General features: G+C 42.9%; 1 protein-coding gene across 2 annotated transcripts in view; it reads right to left on the minus strand.

Annotated features, from left to right (window-relative positions):
• PUS7 (pseudouridine synthase 7) overlaps positions 1 to 23,605 on the minus strand; it is a 57,483-nt gene extending 33,878 nt beyond the window's left edge. For both annotated transcript variants that reach the window (XR_016394376.1, XM_022554417.2), the window contains exons 1-5: positions 23,362 to 23,605; positions 13,368 to 13,785; positions 12,396 to 12,480; positions 12,161 to 12,262; positions 4,783 to 4,927 (exon numbers count right to left, since the gene is read on the minus strand). Coding sequence is in view for 1 of the 2 variants with exons in the window: in XM_022554417.2 (XP_022410125.1) it covers positions 4,783 to 4,927; positions 12,161 to 12,262; positions 12,396 to 12,480; positions 13,368 to 13,785; positions 23,362 to 23,488 (877 nt within the window). In the remaining variant the exon portion in view is untranslated. The remainder of the gene's footprint in view (positions 1 to 4,782; positions 4,928 to 12,160; positions 12,263 to 12,395; positions 12,481 to 13,367; positions 13,786 to 23,361) is intronic.
• Between the last annotated feature and the right edge of the window lie 1,462 nt (positions 23,606 to 25,067).

The following is a 25,067-nucleotide window of genomic DNA, read 5'->3' on the forward strand; positions in this document are numbered from 1 at the left end:
ATAAAACTCCAAATCCTTGGAATGCTAGGTAGCATAGATGGTAGCTTTACAATTTAAGTGAATTTAAAATAACTTTCAAACATTTTTGAGACACTCTGATTTAAAATACGAATGCAAAGAATTCTCAGGCTAGGAAGCAACCTTCTGATGGTCTAATATGGCAGCCCCAGGAGAGGAGAAACAGAAACCAGATAAAAAAAGAAAACCACGTTCAAGAAGATTCATGTATTGAGCACAGAGATCCTCATGAATAAAGAAGGAAAAATGTTTGTAGCTCGAGAAAGATGACAGGATGGGTAGCATGCAGAACATTCTTTCCTTCTTATTCAAGTCCATTTCCCCTGCTGCACCTGCACACCACCCTGCAGCTTCCCCAGGGGTTCTGCTCCAGCCATCATCAGCCCCCTCCCTCTCCACTGGCTCTTTCCCGTAGGCATATCAATATGCTCAGGACTCTTGCATTTTCAAAGTCAAACCTACGTCTCCCTCTCCTTAACCATGTTCCTTTCCTTTCTCCTTCTCTTTACGGTGTATTTATCATCTTCCATCTCAACCTACTGTGTAAACTGGTTTCCAGTCACTCCAGTAGAACTGCTCTGGCAAAGACACTGATGATCTCCATATTGCTAAAAATTGGTGGACATATTTCAGAGTTCCAATCTTGTTGGAACTGTCTGTAATATTTTCCACAGCTAACCACTCTATCATTGAAATCCCCTCTTCCTATGGATTGCGTTAACACCAGGCTCTCCCAGAAACTTAACTTTGTATCTGTCTGGCTCTTCTTCCTGAGTCTCTGTGGACTCCTCCATCCAGGTATGCCTCCTGGAAACCATTCATTTCGCACAGTATGGAGAATCTCTACATATTACATGGCACAAAAAAATTTTTTAACTTAAATCTTTAAAAAGGTTTTTGGGGATGTATACTATCTATCTCAAAATGTAAGTTAATTTACCTGAGTATATGGTTTATGATAATTATGGTATTTTCAGAATAATACCATATGTATGCTTTAGTAGGTAAATCAATGTGCCCTATCAGACTGGATTAACACACAAAATAACGTCTGAGTTACAACAGTTGGTAATTTGTGTTTGGCCACCATGATTTAGAATCTACCACACCGTGTTTTAGGATGCATGGCCCTATCTGAGGTAAAGAATGTTGCAAATCTGCTAGGACTTCCCTGATGGCACAGTGGTTAAGAATCAGCCTGCCAATGCAAGGGACATGGATTCAAGCCCTGCTCCAGGAAGATCCCACATGCCGCGGAGCAATTAAGCCCGTGCGCCACAACTACTGATCCTGCACTCTAGAGCCGGCGAGCCACGACTACTGAGCCCACGTGCCACAACTACTGAAGCCCGCGCGCCTAGAGCCCGTGCTCCGCAACAAGAGAAGCCACCGCAGTGAGAAGCCCGAGAACCGCAATGGAGAGTAGCCCCCCACTTGCCACAACTAGAGAAAGCCCGCGCACAGCAACTAAGACCCAATGCAGGAACTTCCCTAGTGGCGCAGTGGTTAAGAATCCGCCTGCCAATGCAGGGGACACGGATTCAAGCCCTGCTCCGGGAAGATCCCACATGCCATGGGGCAACTAAGCTCGTGTGCCACAGCTACTAAGCCTGCGCTCTAGAGCCCGTAAGCCACAACTACTGAGCCCGCATGCCACAACTACTGAAGCCCACGCACCTAGAGCCCGTGCTCTGCAACAAAGAGAAGCCACCGCAATGAGAAGCTCACGCACTGCAAAAAAGAGTAGGCCCTGCTCACCTCAACTAGAGAAAGCTCACTCACGCACAGTAACAAAGACCCAATGCAGCCAAAAACAAAATTAATTAATTAATTAAAAAAAAAAAAAGACCCGGCTTCCCTGGTGGCGCAGTGGTTGAGAGTCCGCCTGCCGATGCAGGGGACACGGGTTCGTGCCCCGGTCTGGGAAGATCCCACATGCCGCGGAGAGGCTAGGCCCGTGACCCATGGCCGCTGAGCCTGCACTCCGCAAAGGGAGAGGCCACAACAGTGAAAGGCCCGCATACCGCAAAAAAAAAAAAGAAAAGAAAAACCTAAATGCAGCCAAAAATAGATAAAAATAAAAACTTTTAAAAAAAAAATGTTGGAAATCTGGTAGATAATGCATGACCCACCAGTAACAATTTATGTCAGGGTTTGGTAGTGAGGGAGCTCTAAAAACATTTTATCTTAGCTTTGCAATGAAGCTTTTAAAAGCTAATCCATTCAAATGCTTAGCAAGGCGGCCCAGGAGGATGAGCTGTCACTGGTATTGCATTCTGTTTGCAGAGGCACAAACAGCCGTCTTCAGGCACCAGCTCTCCCTACTTTCTGAATGCTGCTTACTTTAGGCCACTCCCAGATTGCAGGGGGGCAGGGGGGGCCAGATCTGTAGAAGATACTCATAGGCTCTCAGGTGCCCATCTGGGTCCATGAGGAGGTGGGCGGGAACACGCAGATGGCAGACCTCTAGTCCATCTCTGACTAAACGCCACAGCCCCTCGAGCCCGAGAGGTCGCGATCTCCATCCAAGCACTGATTCAAGTGGACCTGCCTTCATGCTTTTTACAGTGAGAAATTCATACTTTACTGAAGATGTGAGAAGGGAAATGGGTGGGGGGCAGCGGTGTTCATGTCACACAGAGCTCAGCACCTCCCTTGGAAAACAGGGAAATTTTTTATTTGGAAAAAAAAGAAAGGTGGGTGTGGAATAAGCACAGAAAATGCAGATAAAGACAGAACACGAGAGATATGGAACCACTCACTTGAGCGGGCAACTGTACTGGCCACCTTGGCCTGCAAATGCCAACATCACAAAAATGCTTAGGTCATCCTCTAAGATAGAACAATCATTTCCAAGAAGTAACCAGTCAAGAAAATAGAAAAAAAAAAATTGCCTTTTCCAATCTGCTTCCTCGTGACCAGTCGTCAGAATGAGACCCTGCCTCCTCTTGCCTTTGCAAGAGGGTAGCTGACCAACGAGGACTACATCTCTATAAAGAACACCTCCCTAGCAGCCCTTCTCAACCTGGGCTCCTCAAGAGAATGAAGACTGAATGCACCAAGGCATCTGCTTTGTGTAGGAAGTCACCTTCTCTCCTCCACAGCTAGATGAGTTACCAGCTACATGCCAATTGTGGAAGAATAGAAAAAAACAGCCATTCACATCATTTCCCACTGGGCTTAATTCGCCTGGACAACCCTGGCTGCAGAAAAGCTGTCAAGGTTATATTTTATTCTGTGACTCAGACATCAAAGAAACATCTAGTACCCAAGCCGTTAGACTGTGGATTGAGAAATGATTAACCATTTGTGCCCTCCATCATTATAGGTCACGATAAAAATAAAAATAATTAGCAAAATTTCTCTTATCAAATAAGGTACAAAAAGAAGTATTGAATTCCAACTCAGACCTATGCTGGGGCCTAGGACTGTGTTGTCTAATATAGCAGGTACAACCCACATGTGGGTACTAATCCCTTGAAATGTGATTGGTCCAAATTGACATTGTCATAAATATAAGTATACACTGAATTTGAAAGGTTTAACATCAATAACACAGGATATTTAATATATAATTTTTCATGAATTATATGCTGGAATTATAATTTTTTGTGTATTTTTATTTAAATAAATTAACAAAGTTAATTAAAAAACAACAACCAAAAAAAAAAAACTTGTGCCCTCAAGCAGTCCCAGAACACATCATCTCACTGCCCTTTCTGGTATCCGCTGAGAAGTGACATCCGGCCTCCATCCTCTCCGCCCCACAGCTCAAGGTTTCTCACTATGTCACTAACCAGACTTACTGATTTGATGACATGACTTTCTCAGGCACAGCTAAACCTTATTTCTGCTCCCATTTTTCTCACACCCTCTCCTTTCATTAGAACCATAGTTAGAGACAATTAAAGGCTTCATCCACTCACAGCATTAACCTAAGAGAAAACTGACAAAGCACTGATGGCTTGAATGCTCTTTTGTTATATAACAATCATCGAGTTTTACTCCAACAAATATACCTAGAAATAACTCTTCACTAACAGGTGTCATCGATGGTAGGGGAGAAGGTGAGGAAACAATTTTTCCTTCTGTAATTCTCATTAAAATTTTATCTGCTGATTTGACAGGTAAAAGAAGAAAAATTACCCAATTTTTCTTAAGGTTATGTGCAAATAGAAATCTTCATGGCTGGAGAAAACAGAACATAAATATCAACAGGATGCACTGACAACACACCCATTTCCAATGAATGCTACTCAGTGAAAGATGGGCTTGGGCGAAGGGGTGGTTCTATATATCCCACGTTTTTATGTGTAGTGAAGAAGGTACTCACGTTTGGAAAGCAGCAGCACTTTCAATAGAGGGACTTTGCAGAATATGCCACTGGGATAGGTGACAGCAGTTTCTGTTCATCTGACAGCTTCCTTACCTCCATTAAGAGCACAGAATGAGCAATATTCCTTCCGTTTTCTTCTTGAATTGCCACTCAGCCTGCTCTGCTCTTCAGGGAACATGTCAAATTCCTAAGACTCTCTCTCAGGCACCACTATCATTTCAGCAAATCCGTACTCACATATAAGACCTACTGTCCCCTTACCAGACACAGTCTGCAGGATTGCTCTGGCATCTGAAATGATATTATTCGCCTTCTTTGAAGGAATGACATGATCAATATCCTCTGAACAACCGCAAAATGACCCTTGAACATGAACAGTCAGAGAGAAGGAGGAGACGGAAGAAATGCCGAGTCACTAGCATACTTACTTGCCAGAGCCTTTTTTCCAGCTGCATGATAGGCTACAATATATTTCTTCCCCTCTCTATCTTCTGTTTTTGTTTCTAATCCTGGAAACAGAGATTTAATCGCTTGATGGATGATGGTTCTTTTCTCTTTGGTGTCCTCAATAACCTATTAAAAACACAGATAATGATACTACTAATTTGACAAACATTAAATAAGGAAATAATACTAAGGAATTAGTAAAAACACTACTCATCTTAAAAATGATGTGACGTAACCAAAGTACAGGGGTATGATTTCAAAAGTCTTTTTTTCAATTATTTTTTTAAATTGAAGTATAGTTGATTTACAATGTTTCAGGTGTACAGCAAAGTGATTCAGTTATACATATATATATATATTCTTTTTCAGATTCTTTTCCATTATGGTTTATTACAAGATATTGAACATAATTCCCTGTGCTATACAGTAGGTCCTTGTTGTTTATCTATTTTATATACAGTAGCGTGTATCTTTTAATCCCAAATTCCTAATTTATCCTCCCTCCCCCCTTTCCCCTTTGGTAACCATAAGTTTGTTCTCCATGTCTGTGAGTCTGCTTCTATTTTGTAAATAAGTTCATTTCTATCATATTTTAGACTCCACATATAAATGATACCACATTGTATGTCTTTCACTGTCTTACTTCATTTAGTATAATCATATCTAGGTCCATCCATGTTGCTGCAAATGGCATTATTTCATTCTTTTTTATGCTGAGTAATATTCCATCGTACATATGTACCACATCTTTACCCATTCATCTTTCAATGGACATTCAGGTTACTTTCCTATCAGAAATCTTTTAGAGCTTCACAATACTGCAAATCCTAAGGGCCCATTTGGGACTTCCCTGGTGGCGCAGTGGTTAAGAATCCACGTGCCAATGCAGGGGACACAGATTCGACCCCTGGTCCAGGAAGATCCCACATGCCGTGGAGCAACTAAGCCCGTGCGCCACAATTACTGAGGCTGCACCCTAGAGCCAAAGAGCCACAACTACTGAAGCCCGCGTACCTAGATCCTGTGCTCCAAGATCAGAAGCCACCGCAACGAGAAGCCCATAAACCACAACACAGAGTAGCCCCTGCTAGCCACAAGGAGAGAAAGCCTGCACACAGCAGCGAAGACCCAAAGCAGCCAAAAAAAAAGAAAAAACAGCCCATTTATTGACCTTGTACAGCCGCCAGGCACTGTACCAATCACTTCACAATCACTGTCTTACTTAATCCCAATCAGCTCCCTATCATGCCACCAGTATATCTACTTAAGAGATGAGGAAAGCGAGGCTGAGAGGAGTTAAGGAATGTGTCTAAGATTATATAGTTGTAGGGTGGAAGAGCCAGGTTTGAAATTCAGGCTGTCTGACTCCAGAGCCACCCAGCACAGACGCTCCCCCTTAGGGACTCGGCTGAACAATGAATACCTCAGGGCTCACAGATGGAAAAGCAGGTAAGCTGGGTCTTTGGGGATGTCAGAAACTCATTTCCCCGGATAGTCAAGTCTACTACTGCCTCCAATGAATCCTGTTCTATACTGAGTAACTTTATGATGACATTCTAGTACATCTGTTCACAAAAAAGAAAAATCTACACCAAGAAAATGTAAACTTATTAGTTACACAACTGTTTTTCAATTTCTGAGCATGTCTTACACTGAGAAATACATTTCATACTTGGAATCAATAGCCAGCAATATGTATGTGTCTGCTCCTTATTAAAAAATCTAACAGAAATTTACAGAACAGTATTTATCCTTACGATGTGCAATGCACTGTTACTTTCTATTTTATTACATTTTAAAAATGTTGGTGAACAAGAGCTGGTTCTTTAAAAGGGTAAACAAAAATCGACAAACCTCTGGCCACCCCACCAAAACTGAATCAAGAAGAAATAGATAATTTGAACAGACCAATCACTAGAAGTGAAATAGAATCTGTAATTAAAAAACTCCCTGCAAACAAAGGTCCAGGACCAGATGGCTTCACTGGGGAATTCTACCAAACATACAAAGAACAACTTATACCGATCCTTCTCAACCTGTTCCAAAAGACTGAGGAGGAGGGAACACTCCCAAAGTCATTCTGTGAAGCCACCATCACCCCATACCAAAACCAGACATAGTCACTATCAAAAAAAATAATATCTTTGATGCAAAAATTCTTAACAAAATATTAGCAAACTGAATCCAACAACAAATAAAAAAGATTATATACCATGATCAAGTTGGATTCATCCCAGGGTCACAAGGATCGTTCAACCTACGCAAATAAATCAATGTGAGGGACTTTCCATTGCAGGGGACACAGGTCGATCCCTAATTGGGGAACTAAGATTCCACATGCCACATGACGCAACCAAAAAAAAAAATTCCATGTGACATCAACAAAAGAAAAAACAAAAATCACATGATCATCTCAATAGATGCAGAAAAAGCATTTGATAAAATTCAATATCCAGGGCTTCCCTGGTGGCGCAGTGGTTGAGGGTCCGCCTGCCGATGCAGGGGACGCGGGTTCGTGCCCCGGTCTGGGAAGATCCCACATGCCGTGGAGCTGCTAGGCCCGTGAGCCATGGCCACTGAGCCTGTGCGTCCGGAGCCTGTGCGTCCGGAGCCTGTGCTCCACAACGGGAGAAGCCACAACAGTGAGAGGCCCGCGTACAGCCAAAAAAAAAAAATTCAACATCCATTCATGATGAAAACTCTTATCAAAGTGGGTATAGAGGGAACAAAACTCAACATAATAAAAGCTATTTATGACAAACCCACAGCCAACCTAATACTCAAAAGTGAAAAGCTGAAAGCCTACCCACTAAAATCTGCAATAAGGATGCCCACTCTCACCACTTCTATCCAACATAGTATTGGAAATCCTAGCCATAACAATCAGACAAGAAAAAGAGATAAAAGGTATCGAAATTGGAAGGGAAGGGGTAAAACTGTCATTATATGCAGATGACATGATTTTATATACAGACAACCCTAAAGACTCCACACAAAAACTACTAGAACTGATAAATGAATTCAGCAAGGTAGCAGGATACAAGATTAACATACAGAAATCAGTTGCATTTCTTTACACTAACAATGAAATATCAGAATGGGAAAGCAAAAAGACAATCCTTTGAAAAATCGCATCAAAAAAAAAAAAAAAAAACCCCAAAACTGGGAATTCCCTGGCAGTCCAGTAGTTAGGACTCAGCACTTTCACTGCCATGGTCCCAGGTTCAATTCCCGGTCAGGGAACTTAGATCCTACAAGCTGCACAGTGCAGTGAAAAAAAAAACAACACTGAGGAATAAACCTGACCAACAAGGTAAAAGCCTTACATGCTGAGAACTATAAAACACTGATAAAGGAAACTGAAGATGATTCAAAGAAATGGAAAGATACCCCATGTTCTTGGATTGGAAGAATTAATATTGTTAAAAATGGCCATACTACCCAAAGCAATCTATAGATTTAATGTGACCCCTATCAAATTACCCATGACATTTTTCACAGTCCTAGAACAAATAATCCTAAAATTTATATGGAACCATATAAGACGCAAAATTTCCAAAGGAATTCCGAGGAGGAAGAACAAAGCTGGAGGCATAACCCCCCCAGACTTCAAACAATATTACAAAGCTACAGTAAAACAGTGTGGTACTGGCACAAAAACAGACGCATGGATGAATGGAACAGAATAGAGAGCCCAGAAATAAACCCACACACCTATGGCTGATTAATCTTTGACAAAGGGGCAAGAATATACAATGGGAAAAAGTCTCTTCAGCAAGTGGTGTTGGTAAAGCTGGAGAGCCACATGTAAATCAACAAAGTTAGAACACTCCCTCACACCATACCCAAAAATAAACTCAAAATGGCTTAAAGACTTAAATATAAGACTTGACACCATAAAGCTAGAAGAGAACATAGGCAAAACATTCTCTGACATAAATCGTAGCAATGTTTTCTTAGCTCAGTCTCCCACGCCAATACATATAAAAGCAAAAATAAACAAATAGGATCTGATCAAACTTGTAAGCTTTTGCACAGCAAAGAAAAGAAAAATGAAAAAACAACTTACCACCTGGGAGAAAATATATGCAAATGATGTGACTAACAACGGATTAATTTCCAAAATACACAAACAGCTCATATAGCTCAACATCAAAAAAAACCCCCAAACAACCTAGTCAAAAAGTGGGCAGAAGACCTAAACAGACATTTCTCCAAAGAAGGTAATACAGATGGCCAATAGGCATATGAAAAGATGCTCAACAATGTTAATTACTAGAGAAATGCAAATCAAAACCACAATGAGGTACCACCTCACACGGGTCAGAATGGCCATCATTAAAAAGTCTACAAATAACAAATGCTGGAGAGGGTGTGAAGGAAAGGGAACACTTCGACACTGTTGGTGGGAATGTAAATTGGTGAAGCCACTATGGAAAACAGTCTGAAGGTTCCTCAAAAAACTAAAAATAGAATTGCCATATGATCTAGCAATCCCACTCCTGGGCATATATTCAGACAAAACTAAAATTTGAAAAGATACATGCACCCTAATGTTCACAACAGCACTATTCGCAATAGCAAAGACATGGAAACAACCATAATGTCCATCGACAGATGAATGGATAAAGACGATGTGGTACATATAATATATACAAGGTAATATTACTGAGCCATAAAAAAGAAGGAAATAATACCATTTGCAGTAACATGCATGGACCTAGGGATTATCATACTAAGTGAAGTAAGTCAGACAGAGAAAGACAAATACCATATAATATGTGATATGTGCAGTCTAAAATATGATACAAATAAAGAACTTATTTACAAAATAGAAACAGACTCACAGACGTAGAGAACAAACTTACGGTGACCAAAGGAGAAAGGGGATAGGGGGAGGAATAAATTAGGAGTTTGGGATTAACAGATACAAACTACCATATATAAAGTACATAAACAACAAGGTCCTACTATATAGCACAGGGAACTATCAATATATTCAATATCTTGTAATAAACCCTAATGGAAAAGATTATGAAAAAAGAAAAAAAAATATATATATATGTAAACTGAATCACTCTGCTGTACACCAGAAACTAACACAACACTTTAAATCAACTATACTTCAATTAAAAAAAAAAAATGTTGGTTAAGCTACACTAAATTGATTTCATGACCCACTGATGGACTGCAACCTGCAAGCTAAGAAGATGTAACTACTACTAGCTAAACCTAACAATATTCTAGCAAAATTAAAAATGTAAAAGAAAAGTACACTATAATTATAGATAAGTGACATTTTCATATCAAAAAGTGAGCCAGGGAATTCCCTGGAGGTCCAGTGGTTAGGATACAGTGCTCCCACTGCTGGGGGCCTGGGTTCAATCCCTGGTGGGGGAACTAAGATCCCACAAGCAGCACAGCGCAGCATGCCCCCCACACACACCTCCACCAAAAAAGTGAGTCTACATCTAGAATTCACTGAAAGCAATGAGCTGGAATCATAATTAGTGTGTATGAATGAATACATATTCAGACCTCAAAAATTCAGAAAGTCCATCCTCCTATTTTTTAGATGAGGACACTTGTCCATGGTTAATACTCTTTAATGTAAAACCTTTCAGTAGATGGCATAACTATAATTTTTAAGGGACAGTAAATCTTGCCATCTCTGTCGGAAAAGTGTATTGTGGGGCTAAGATATGTATCTGCGTTGCACAAGCAACGGAAGCGTGGATCATCCTCCTAGACTGCTCTCAAAACCAATTCTTAGGAATTTTCTCCTTGGCATTGCTGGACATTTTGTCTATGAGTAAATTCAGTAAATTAAAGATCCCTAAAATTTTAACAGTACATATTTTTGGGAAATTTTGGTGGGTAGACGAGGAGATGAGGGTTGGAGGCAAATAATAAATTCTGAAAAGTTACAGTAAACTCTTTTTACCTGGGAGCAATGGAAGGAGAAATTTCAAACAACCCCAAATCCAGCAAGTCGCCAAAATATAGGACAAAATGAATTTAATAAACTTTATATTCTAATAATCTTGTGCTTCAAGATTCTTAAAATCTTGTAACATATTTGCTTTGCTACAGAGATCACCTAGAGCTGCTCTGTTCCGTATGGTCATCACTAGCCACACGTGGCAACTGAGCACTTGAAATGTGGCTAGTCTGAATAGAGATGTGCTACCAGTATAAAATACCACTGGATTCTGAAGACTTAGTAGGAAAAAAAGAAAGTAAAACATGTCATTAGTAATTTTTAAAATATTGATTACATATTGAAATATTTTGGGTAAATAAAATATACTGTCAAAATTATTTGCCTGTTTTTACTTTTACATTTTTTTTGAAGATTTAAAATTAAAAACATAGCTCGCATCACAGTTCCACTGGACAGGGCACTTCCCTGGCCATCCAGTGGTTGAGACTCTGCACTTCCAATGCAGGGGGCGCAGCTTCGATCCCTGGTCAGGAAACTAAGGTCCCACATGCCACAGGGCACAGCCAAAAAAACAAAACAAAACAAACAAACAACAAAACAAAAAGAATCCACCACAATTCCACTGGACAGCACTAATCGAGAATAAAATTTTCATAACAAAAAGCTTTTTAAAAGGCATTTACTGTTCTATTTAGTAGCTGAGCTCTCTTTTTCTTGAATAGCAGAAGTAGACTCAAGATGAGCAAAGCAACACTCCCTTACCTCCTTCCCCCAATTCCTCCCCCTCCCAGAGTCCAATTTGAGACCACAAGGCCTTTGGAGCCAGGGCTTCCCTATCAGGACCATTGTCAGGCTGCGCCAGTCCTTTGCAGCAGACACTGTGTGATATAATGGTCACTTTGCAGTTCTAAACAACAGATTTCTTTGTTGATTTGTGGTCACATAAAAAATTTTTTAAGCAGAAACATAACCTTTTTTTTGGGGGGGGGCCATAGCTTATCTGGATACTCGTTATCTGCCACTGATAAAAATATTTTTAGTGCAATGCACTTTTAGATCAAAAAGGGCAAAGCCATCCTTTTGTTAACTACTGTAATTCTTCCAAAAGACATTTATTAACATCCACCCAACAAAAGCAATTCAAACCCTGGGGACTTCCCTGGTGGCCCAGTGGGTAACATTCCGCACTCCCAATGTAGGGGGTCAGAGTTCGACCCCTGGCCAGGGAAGTAGATCCTGCATGCATGCCGTAACTACAAGTCCACATGCCACAACTAAGAAGTCCACACTCGGCAACTACAGATCCCGCATGCCGCAACTAAGAACCGGTGCAGCCAAAATAAATAAAAAAATAAAATTAAAAAAAATAAAATAAAACCCTAAAAAACCTTTTCATATGTTTTTGTGCTACTTACCTCGATGGCAACACTGGTTTCCTTATTTTTAAAAAGCTGGAGCTCTTCTAAACGCTGCTTTTCTTCAGCTGTTAAAACCGTAAATACATCTTCTGAAGGATCCTTTAAAATAACCATGAGAACTCCCAGTGAGTCACACACAGAATTCGAGGCTGTCAAAGCTCTATATTTCTATGATCTCCAGGAAAGGCTATTTTTATTCAGAAGGTGACTTCTGCTAGAGAGCTGCTCTTACCTCTTCATCTACTGGGACAGACAAGTCACTCAAATGGCTGATCTGTCCATTTTTTCCTATTTCGTGAACAACGAAGTCAGAATATCTGAGGAAAAGAAAACGCAAACTCTCAGCATTAACATTTTGCTGCCTATTAATTTTAGGAGAAAGTTTCTCAACAGTAAGCCTTATCATTGTGCAAAACAGGGATTAAAAATAAAAACCTTCAGTGCAAAGTCACGGAGTTATTGTTTTCTGGTTTCACAATGAATTCTAAGCCACACCTTGGCTTGGTATCAGAATGTACAGAAAAGACCCTCTGAAATTCTAGAATAGTCTTCCAGAAAAATGCCTAAATCAAAGCTTATTAATGTTGCCCTATGATTATACAGTCCATTCTAAAGTAAATCACAAAACACAGTAAATTTAATCAAATCAGAAGCCTGTGTATCTACTGTGAACCACCCGGAAGCTTACCTTTATGCTAAATACTTTACAGACATTATTTAAAATACTCTCAACAACCCTCAGGTAGAATTATGATCCAATTTTGGACAAGGATACTGAAGCTCACAGGAGTTAAGTAACTATGAAGTGGCTGAACTGGATTCACACCCAGATCCACCTGGCTCCAAAGACCACCTTCTTTCTCCTGCAGATGTGGCCCATTCAGGTGAAAGAGTTTAAGATTTCAAGATCAATTCAAGGGAAAACTTGAAACCATTTAAAGTAATATATTCTAAGGAAATAAACAGCACCCATTCACATATTGACAGGGGATGCCACAGGGAAATTGTTATTTAGTCATTTTATCTTCAGATAGTTTCGTTTACTCGTCCAGGCAGCTTTCCTTCATCCTATTCCTTATTGACCATCAGTGTGAACAATCCTTGGGGACAGAAAGCTAAATGGAAATGGAAAAAAGGACTGCTGATTTCTTTCTAGAGAAAAGAACTAATATAACTAAAACAACCTGACATAAACGAAACATACCTTTCTTTTAAGATTCCTGAGAATCCTTGGTGAGAACTCACGAACTTGGTGATGCCCACATCCAGCTCGGTGAGCCCGTGCTTCATCATGCTGGCGAAGCTCTCTGCCTCTTCCTCCTCCTCCCCCTCCTCTGAAAGGCCATCTTCCTCCCCCTCCTCCTCCAACTGGGGGTCAGAATTCTTTTTACCCTCTCCGGCCGTTTCGGGTGGCCCAGGCACCGTTTCACCGCTGGGTAGAGAGTTGTTCTCTAGCCCGTCTTGACCTTTGGTCGGACAGCATTCTGAGACCTTCTGTCTCTTTGCCTCACCTGGGGCCACACTGTCATTATCTTCCACGGCAACGGACCCCCGTTTCAATGACACACCCGTCATATCTGTCATCTCCATTGTCAAGGTTCCAAGAAAACATTTAAGAGAACCTTTTAGAAGCAAGAAAGAGCAGGCAGTAATAATCACTTCAATAAAGAATTGGGTTTCAGCAAATAGAGGCACATTTAACTTTGTTCCTAAGGTCCTAAATATCATTTATGAAAATAATTCTCCCAAATATACTTTTAGTGGCATAGAAAAATGGCAAAATATTTCTGCAGGGAATTTGACAGCAAAAGCCTTAAAAATATGGATGCCTCTTGACCCAGAAATACTACTTTCAGGGATTATCCTAAGAAAATAATTAAGAAAGTGCTTAAAGTTTTAACTGTAAGGATGCTCATCTCAGTGCTTTTACATTAACAAAAAATTAAGAACAATGACATCTAGGTACATAAACTGAACAACATGTAGAAACAATGTGAAAAGAAACCGGGAAAGGTAGTTGCTTCTAGGAGAGGGTGTAGGTGGCTGCGGAGAGCAGGGAGACTTGTGTTTACTGAATACCACAGTTGCAGCACCTGAGTTTTGTTTCACGTATATTGTTATCGTTTAGAAAAGCTGATTAAGTTAAAAGTATATAAATAAATTTACTAACATGAGTCATTTACTAATATGACTGATACCATGTCATTTTTATTTTTTTATTATTATTATTTTTTTTGCGGTACGCGGGCCTCTCACTGCTGTGGCCTCTCCCGTTGAGGAGCACAGGCTCCAGATGCGCAGGCTCAGCGGCCACGGCCCACGGGCACAGCCTCTCCGCGGCATGTGGGATTCTCACGGACCAGGGCACAAACCCGAGTCCCCTGCATCGGCAGGTGGACTCCCAACCACTGCGCCACCAGAGAAGCCCCATGTCATATTTTTTTAAAAAGCAAGGAGAATGGGGAGTTCTTTAATGAGTATAGAGTTTCAGTATTGCAAGATGAAAAAGAGCTCTACATATTGGTTCCATTTTTATTCAGAAGATGACTTCTGAATAAAAGTACATGTGTATGTACTTAACACTAATGAACTGCACACTTAAAAATGGTTAAAATGATGTGTATTTTGCCACAATTTAAAAAATACAGATTATCATTTAACTGGCCCATACACAATGTACCAAGCAAAAGTCTAGGAAACCATATGCACTTCCTAGTATGGAGCACACACTTATCTAAGACCGCAAGTGCCTGTCTAATTTGATCTTATTTGATGCTCTTGTTGAAATAAGGATAAAGCTTCTTCCTATATTACCTATATAGGGAAATGCTAAAATTAACATACGAACTTGGTAAACATAAAGAACATAAATGAGCAGAATATTCTAGTTCTCCAAGGCTTGGTTAATAAGAAGCCCACCTACAGAGGCATCTACAGTAGAATAATAACGATGAACTAAATTTTAAGAATCCGGGGCTTCCCTGGTGGCGCAGTGGTTGAGAGTCCGCCTGCCAATGCAGGGGACACGGGTTCGTGCCCCGGTCCGGGAAGATCCCACGTGCCGCGGAGCGGCTAGGCCCGTGAGCCATGGCCGCTGGGCCTGCGCGTCCGGAGCCTGTGCTCCGCAGTGGGAGAGGCCACAACAGTGAGAGGCCCACGTACCGCAAAAAAAAAAAAAACCCACAAAAAAAAGAATCCGTATTTGATCTTGCCTCATTGTCAAAAGTCAAGAATGGAAAGAAAAGTGAAAAGTGGAAGGCTACAAAAAAAAAAAGAAGAGGGGGGAGTAGAGAAAAATGTCAGTAAAAACAATTTCCTTTGAAAGACAAAAAAAAAAGACAATGGAAGAAACCAAGAAACAGGAACTGAAGTAGACTACAACTAGTTATACAAAATTATCTCTAATCCAAGTAAGAAAGCACTTACTCTTTATGTGTTCTAAGCAAGGTATAGTAAAAGAGAATGCTAGTTTATGAGATGCTGATGGTGTTTCATTCTCACTTTATATCAACGAAACTGTCCTCAGAGCCTGCACACCAGTGACGGAGGCAGGCAGGGCCCAGGGCTTCCCTGAGACATGGGAACACACAGAAGACCTCAGGGGGCATTGGCGTGAGGGGGTCTGAGAAGACCTCTTCCTAATGGAAGACTAGATGTGAACACCCGAGTCAAGCTTTGGGGAACGAGTAAGAGAGAGGATGTGCAAAAAGCGGTAGGAAGGTGGTACAGCATGTGCAGAGGCACGGGAGAGCATGGAGCGCGGGAGGAACCCCACTGAGCTCACCATGCATCACGAGGGTAAAACACACATGCAGAGAACCTACACTTAAAGCTGGGGAGCTGGCGGAAGCCACACCAAGCTGAACTGAGGAGATTACATCCGAAAAAACAAATCGTCATCTGATGCATAAGTCAGAGAGATTTCGCGGTATCCCTTCAAAGAGAAAAACCGGGGTTAGGCTGGGAGATTAGGTAAGACGGCAACTGAGGTAAGCAATCAGTACAACCTGATCTAAGGCTGAGGCAAAGGTGACAGAAAGGAGGGGTGGATTCAGGGACACTTAAGAGGTGGTGCGGACAGGACTGGGTGGTAAATGTGAGAGGAAAGAGGAAATGCTACAGGATGACTCAGGTTTTCTGTCTCGGGGAACTGAGAGGATAAGGGGAGCTCTTCCTGACACGGGGACCCTAGGAAGAGGCATGGTGGGTAGGAGAGATATAAGCACACGTACAGTCCTGCGGTGTTGCTGGCACCTGGGGTACATTCCATGGCCACTTATTACACTGTGTCACACATATTCTCACCCCAAACCCACAATGGCTTCCCGACGCCCCAGTGGCGGTGTGGACCTCAACCAGGGGCTGGACATGTCCTGTGAGCAGCTGATGCGGATCCGCGGGCTTCGGAGGGAGCAGCGTCACTGCATTAGTGCCTGCACGAGGCCAAGAAGGCGGTGCCGCCCACAGAGAAGCCCCAGGTGGTGAAGAAGCACCTGTGCAGCGTGATCATCCTGCCCGAGATGGTGGGCAGCATGGTGGGCATCTACAATGGCAAGACCTTCAGCCAGGTAGAAATCAGCCTGGGATGATGGACCACTACCTAGGCGAGTTCTCAGTCACCTACAATCCAGCACTGGGGCCACCCGCGCCTCCCGGTTCATCCCCCTCAAGCAGCCTGCTGGCCACTAAAGACACACACAGCTCTAGAAAAAAACGAAAACAAAAAACCCTCACAACGTTCCGAGCTGGCATGACAGGATCTACCAGCAGATCCCGATACCCTTCTTGAGGTGAGAAGAGGAGAGCACGGCCAGTAACAGCCACATCCGCAGCTGGGCTCAGACTTCACGGTCTGCAGGACGTCTACCTCCTACCCAGGACGCAGAGAACTCATCAGCCTCCCTCTCAACAACGTGATGGCCATAAGCCTGGATGGAAACACCAGTTACTTCCTCTGCTCCAACCTTCTGCTTCGGCACCATCCATCATCCAGCACCATATGCCACTATCTTCCACACAGGCCTCCGACGACCGAGGCCCAGCCCGCACAGGTGCCCACTCCCAGCCTGACCATTCACGGGCTCTCTCTTGTGGGAGGTCCTCCACACCTGTCTCAGCCCTGGGCTCCCTTGTCTTTTGAGACTCATCTGAAGACCACGAGCCCTGACTCCCATGCCTTCCCCTCTGTTAAGTCCATGTCTTCCCATTTTACCTCCCTTCATCTGCACTACCCATGTGGGCAGCCAGATACCATGCTTTCCCTCACTACTTTCTAGCTGTGTAACTGGTCTGAGTAAATTACTTAATCTCTCCAAGCCTCTGTTCTTCAGCTGTAAAACGGGAATGATACGTGCTTCACAGGACTGTGGTGAAGATTAAATAAGATGACAAACACAGAGTGGCTGGCCACAGTAGGGACTAGATAAATGCCAGTCCCCTGTTCTCCCTCAAGAGGTCTGCAGATTCTTTGAGGACAGTAATTCTTTTGTGCCTGCCAGAGAATCCAGAGATGTATAATAAGCATCAATAGATATTTTGAAGAATTCTTGAAACAGGTGCCGAAACTGTTCCCCATCTACAGGTATCAAAGACCTACTAAGTAGCAATTCCCTAATGAAATACTGGACCTGGGCAATGACATCCATGGCCACTAACATCACAAAAAATAGACAACCAGGCACTGCAGGCCGCTGAAAGGACACGCTGTTATCTATGAAGTTCTTACTGATTGAAACCCTATGTCTAACTACTAGTTTAGATGGCATACACGGACAGAAGATGTTAAACACCACCACGCAGAAGCAATTAGCAAAAGTGTGAATGTGCGAAACTCAACAAGGACCAGGACAGTCCTTCAACTAATAAACAGCAAGACAAAAAACAGGAAAGGGTAACGTACAGATAAACCTACAAAGAAATGCAATGGGTGGATCCTTCTTTGAATCCAGGTTTAAACAAATCAACTGTTTAAAAAGGTATTTATGAAACAATCAGGTATACTGAAACAGTAAGGATATTTGACGACATTGAGATAGCATGGGGCTTCCCTGGTGGCACAGTGGTTAAGAATCCGCCTGCCAATGCAGGGGACACGGGTTCGAGCCCTGGTCTGGGAAGATCCCACATGCCGCGGAGCAACTAAGCCCGTGAGCCACCACTACTGAGCCTGCGCTCTAGAGCCTGTGCTCTGCAACAAGAGAAGCCACCAGAATGAGAAGCCCACGCACCGCAACAAAGAGTAGCCCCCGCTCTCCACAACTAGAGAAAGCCCACACACAGCAACGGAGACCCAATGCAGCCAAAAATAAATAAAATTAATTAATTAATTAGAAAACAAACAAAAAAAAGTATCTTCATTAAAAGATAACATGGTCAACTTTTTAAGGTATAATAATATCATTGTGGTTACACTTAAAAGTAGAATCTTTGTTTTAGAGATACAGGATGAAATCTTTATGGTTGAAAAGATATGAAGTCTGGACTTCATTTCAGAATAGTTTACCAGTGATGAATGAAAGTGCAGTGGGGTATAGATTTAAAACAAGGCTGGCCATGAGTTGATAATTGTTGAAACAACAATGGGTGATGAGAATATGGGGATGTCATCACATCATTCTCTCTACTTTGCATGTTTGAAATTTTTTATAATAAAAATAAGAGTTCAAGGTATAAAAAGGTATACTAATTATTCTATTCTCATCAAGCCACCACTCTGTCCAGCTCTACTGCTCCCTCTCTCCCATCACCTGTTCTTCAAACACAGAGACCTGCAGTCCCAAGATACCACCCCTTCCATCTTCATTTCTTCAAGCGCCCCAAACCTCAACAGCTCTTAACTCCTAAGCCACACTCAACACTCCTGCTCACTAGCCCAGCTGCACGATCCTTGCTAAACCTCAACCAAGTACCAATCCTACTGTCTCCATCTGTGTTCCTGGCTGCCGCTGGAGAAAACATCACCAGGTGAGGGGACTTCCTCTTGTGACAGCCCTCCATACTGCCTGGCCATCCCTGGTCAGCAGGGTCTTCTCCAAGTCCTGTGTGCCACTCACAAAGAAAACAGGGATCCTGGGACAGACACACCTCCTTCCAGCACATTCACAAGACCCCTTATTATAACCATTCTCCTGCAACTGCACCCCTCTGAAGGGAATTCCAGACTCCTTTTAACAGTCACTCACTCCTCGTCCCTGCACTCCATCCCCTCAGCAAATACTCACTGCGCACACCTGTACCAGGCGTTATTCCAGGTACTGCATGCGACACCCTAGCAAATCAAATAAACGCCCCGCCAGCGTGGAGCTTACATTCTGGTGGAAGATCTGGCTTCTACTCCGTGCTTTTGTCCTGCTTCTCGGGTGCTCTTTTCCCCTCCTGCTCAACATGCTGCTTAAATTTGGGCTTCCCCAGTCCTGTTCCCTTCTCATTCCCAAGTTTTCCAGCCAAGACGCATCTCCAACTCCCTGATTTACTCAGGGGAGGGGTCCAAGGCAATCATAACGACCGCTAAACAATGATAGTGTACAGGGAGCTCAATCAAGCCTTGCTTCAACCCTGTGACTTAGGCGTCATTAATATTCCCATCTTAGCCACTAAAAAACAGAGTATCTTGCTCTAGGTAACACATTCTGGTAAGAGGTAGAATCAAACATCAAATTCAACATGCCCCAAAGTGATCTCATCATTTCCCACCACAAATGCACTTCTATTATTTATTTTTTAAATTAATTAATTAATTTTTTGGGGCTGTACTGGGTCTCTGTTGCTGCACGCGGGCTTTCCTTAGTTGCATGGGGCAGGGGTTACTCTTCGTTGCGGTGCGCGGGCTTCTCATTGCAGTGGCTTCTCGTTTCAGAGCACGGGATCTAGGCGCGTGGGCTTCGGTAGTTGTGGCTCACGGGCTCTAGAGTGCAGGCTCAGTAGTTGCGGCACAGGGCTTAGTTGCTCTGCGGCATGTGGGATCTTCCCAGACCAGGGATCGAACCTGTGTCCCCTGAATTGGCAGGCAGATTCTTAACCACTGCACCACCAGGGAAGCCCTGCACTTCTTTTAAATTGCACCTCTTACTCAAGGAATTTTAGCAACAAACTACCAGTCACCTAAGCCAAAATATGGACATCACCCCATCTCCTCACTCTCCCCTATGTGAATGAAATTCTAGAAGGTTTAGGACAGCATTGTTACACCTAACATACCTGGAATGAGAATACTAGCAGATCATGGATCTGAAGTATCAACCACTGGTTTCAACTCTTGCTTGGCAGTTTGGGCATATGACTTGGAGCCTGATCTAGGTTTTGCCATTTACCACGTGGGTCACCTCTCTTAAGTATCAGTTCCTTTCTCTTTAAAGCTGAAAATGATGACTTGGTCAAAGGTCTGTACTAGCTGCTGCTATTCAACTGTTGGTCATTAATATTTATTATGGATGGTTTCCACTGCAGAACTGTATTGCTGAGTCTGGGGAAAACCAAAGCTTCTTATGCTTCTTTTGTTCTCTGGGCTAATGATTAAACATGGCTTTCTCCTTCAGATACCATTTAATTTTAAGAGACCCTCAAAGCACTGCCAAGAGCACCAAATAAACAGACCTTTAGTATCTTTTGGCAGTCCTTTTCTTGATACTTGTGGACACTTGCCTGATCTCTTTTTCTTGTTACATTTAGTTGTAAAGACAAGCTCATTAAACAAAAGTATACTTTCCATCTGTTTTAGCCAACGGCCCTAACACAGAGATTATTAAGTATATATAGCACAAGTGATTATAAATCACTCAATATAAATTTTGCTAAGTTCTGTCTGTGGGCCTAGAAGCCGAGAACATATTTGCTAGAACAGGTATGCAAACGTCTGTGCTAAGGGAGGCAGAACTCAAATCAGTGTTGTTTTCTTAAGCAGAAACTACACAAAAGAAAAGACTGAAATGAAATATAATTTTTAAATGAGAGAGAGAGAGAATGAATCATGTGAACATCCAAGAGGCCAAGAAGAATTCAACCAGAAAAATAAAACAACCCTGACCGCCCCCATTTGATTTCCCTAAGGAAATGAGCTTTGCATTCAGGATAATCTAAATATACATATTCAAGCCTTCTACCTCAAAGCTGTAAAAAGTGACCGGCTTTAAAAAAAAAGGGGGGGGGGATGGGGAGTAAAGGGACCAGCTTTATGAGTTTTCTAAATGGTACTAAAATTTAAAAAAAAATTTTAAGAAACATAATGCTGTACAAAAACACTATCCATGATACTAATGAGAGCTTCTCAAATGTCAACTAAAATCTTTATCGACCAGAAACTTGATGCTACAACTGGGAAGAGAATGAAATTTAATGATACTTACCCATGAACTCAAAGTCCTACACAATTCTTTAGAGGGAATACTAAAGTAATAGGTTTTATTTCTTTTACACTCTGAACGAGCCAAATGGGATTAGAAATATTACAATTTTAACAGTATTTAAAAGTCTTTTTCATTAAGACATTAGATTCACCAATAAGCTTTCTCTACAATCCACAACAAAAATAAAGTTTAGCATTTTCAAAATTTTAATACAAGACTGACAGTCCCTTAACATTACTTCCTGCAAAATGAACATCTAAAGAAGAGCCATAATAATCTTATCTGTACTTCAAAACCCTCCACAACTTCCACTTTTTAAATGCATCTATCCTCCGTCCTCTGCAAACCATCAAGAATCCCTCCAGCTTTCACAATAAAGAGCACTCTCTTCAGGGCAGCGCACATACCACACTCTAATATGTGAAGTCATTAAGTCCCTTAGATTCATTCATTTCACAAATATTTATTAATCTCCTCTTATGTGTCTGGCACTGTTCCAGGCACTGGGGAAAAGAGGAAAATTTCCTACTCCCATTAAGCTTACATATCAGAGAATAAAATAAAACAATCTCAGAACATGCACGCATAAGAGCTACAAGTCAAGCAGAGTAACGACAGTGAGAGTACGAGGGGTGCTCTTTAGTGAAGTCTCTCTAACGAAGTGCCTTGTGAGCAAAGACTTGAAGGAAGAACTAGACATGAAAAGATGTGTGTGTTCGGGCAGCAGGTACAGTGCCTGTAAAGAATCTGAGCCAGGAGCAAACTCATTCAACAGACCAGCTGGACTGTTATTTCTCTCTCCTACTTGGGGCCAGAAGCCACGTTTCATTAACAGCTCTACTGCACCAGCTTCTATCGATCAAAAGATACGTTCAAAAGGAGTTATAAATTAATACACACGAACTGTTGGCTACTTTGCCTAATGATTTGAACAACATCACTGCCTATCCAGTATGAGTGTACAGTCTGATTTGGGGCAGGTGCCTCGATTGCCAAGGCAAGGAGGTGCAAGGCAACGATTGCCAAGGTGATGGGGGGCATGCCGGCTTCACAGATTAGAGACTTGAAACAAAAGTCCTTAGTAACCCTATATTTTCGGAATGAAAAAAAAAAGTGGTCGGACAACGGAACCAAATATTTGAAAGACTAAACTCTCCAAACCCTATTTCTTGGCAGGCGCTAATACCCAGGCAATGAGGGTGTACTGTCAAACCTCTCGGTGCAGGGTTGGCGGTAACGACTCCGTGCGGATGGGTCAACACGCCCAGCAGCACCTCCTCCATCCACTCATTAAACACTGACCGAGAAAAACTCCGGTTTGCTCCTACACTGGGAGACGTATACAAAACAAGCAGTCACCTGAGTGCCTGCTTGGCACGTAGTAGGTTCGCTGTTAGTAATGACAGATAAATAAGAGAACGAAAGCACGTGGGCTGGACCCGGTACAAGCCTGGCTCATAGGTGCACGGAAGCTATAAAGGGCTTCGGGATAAAGGCGGGTTTTCTCTTCCGGGAGGAAGAAGAGTTTAGGGAGCCTCAGGGGCAAAGAAAGGGAGGAGTGGGACTGAGATCCTCGGGCTAACAGCGCCGCGGGGAGGAGGGAGGGTGCGGCGCCTGCGAGGACCCGCCGGGAGAGCTGGGGGCGGGGCTGGCACCGCCGAACCGCAGAACCAGCCGGGCCCACGCTCCCGCAGGCACGATCCGTAATGGAGGCGCCTCGGGCGCGCCGCGGGCTCAGACCACGGCCGGGACGCCTTCCCAGTCTACGCTACCCCTCCGGGCGGGGTTTTGGGCCGCGTGGCAGGGCCGAGGGCTGGCCGAAGAGCCCGGGCGGCTGTGGGGAGGTCGCGCACTTACCCGGGGCCTGAGAGCGCGCGCGCGGCGCGGACCGGTCGACAAGGAGGCAGGCGCGCTGCTCCGGGCGCAGGAGGGCGGCGGCGGCAAGGGCCACTCGTAAGAACCAGCCGCAAGGGCGGCCAGGCATAAGCAGCGAGCTCGGTGAGCACCTGGACCCCGCCGCGCTCAGGCAGACTCACAGCGGCTGGCCTCGCACACGTGCGGCGCAACGACGCGCCGCTCCCGGCTGGCCCCACCCCGGGGCGGAGCACGCCCTCCGCCGCCGGCCACGCCTCCTCCGCCCCCGCCCACCAACCTGTGGAGGAGGTCCCGCCCACTCCCTCCCACCCCTGCTCAGTGGCCGCCGGGAAGCCTCTTGCTTGCACCCTTTGGCCTTGCAACCTGCGAGGCTGGAGCTCACCGTGGTCCTTTCACTCCATGAGCTCTCAGGCGGTCGCACCTGCGCTTTGGCGGGGAGTATATACCCAGAGGGGAACTGCTGTGTCATATGGTAATTACATTTTTAAATTTTTGACCAACCCCCATATAGTTCTCCATAGCAGCAGTAGACTTGTTTTTAAAATCTGGGTTTACATGTGGGAATCTGGTTAGCTGATCATACGTAATTCGCTAAGACTGGTTGCGTTCTATGCTGCCTTCCGCTGATATTATTCGCCTCAGTTAAGTACTTTGAGTAGTTTTCTGTCCCTAATGCATGTACAATCACATTTTCTTGAACTGTGGTTAATTCATAGGTTAATGTACCAATGACAGCAACTGCAAGTATTTTTACCACACCCACACAGTAGAAATTCAATCTAAACTTTTAATTTTCGTATACAGTTGGCCCTTGAACAATGCAGGGGTTAGGGGCGCCAACTCTGTCCAGTTGAAAATCCAAGTATAACTTTATAGTCAGCCCTTTGTATCTGCAGTTCCACATCTGTGGATTCGACTAACTGCGGATGATATAGTACTGTAGTAAGTATTTATTGAAAAAAATCTGTATAGATGGACCTGGGCAGTTCAAACTTGTATTGTTCAATGGTCAACTGTACTTTAAAAAGTACCTTCTCTGAGATTGTGGCCCAACTCCCCACAAGCACGTATGGAGGAAAGAATGTTCACGTTTCTTTGGACATTAACTGGGTCCACGGTCAAAACCTACCCTTTTTGCATTTCAGCCTAAACTTCCTTAGACAAGATCCAAGTAAAACATGCATTTTTTGCTTTTTTGTTTTCCAAAAAGGCAGCTCTTTATTGGCCTTTATAGTTAAGATAACACAGGACTGTTCAAAACTTCTTCCCCATTCCAACTCCCTCTAATAAACATTTGACAGTTTAATGTTCTCCTTGACTCTAAAATTACATCCTAACATGTATATTATGTATAATATTCAGGATCCTGCTTTTAACTCCACACCAGTACTATGGATTGCTAAGTGCCTAGCACACACAGTTTATCTTGTTTCATCCTTATTATTGTCTAGCATTCTGTCCATCTTAGATAACTCTCTCCATTCCCCAGATAGTAGTTAACTGTTTTCTGTGCTCCCTCAGTCATTGCAAACATTTCCCTTGTTGAACTTACTGCACTCAATCTTAAACTTCATCTGTTTCCTTCACTGGAATATGAATTGTTCAGAGGTAAAAATTGGGGTTTAAAGCAATCTTTTTTCTCCTTTAATTTTATTTTTTATTTTTATCAATTATACATATCTGTGATT

Source organism: Delphinapterus leucas, chromosome 9, assembly GCF_059928025.1.
Source record: "Delphinapterus leucas isolate spDelLeu-1000000601 "Yukka" chromosome 9, BTC_Dleu_Yukka2, whole genome shotgun sequence".
NCBI lineage: Eukaryota > Metazoa > Chordata > Mammalia > Artiodactyla > Monodontidae > Delphinapterus > Delphinapterus leucas.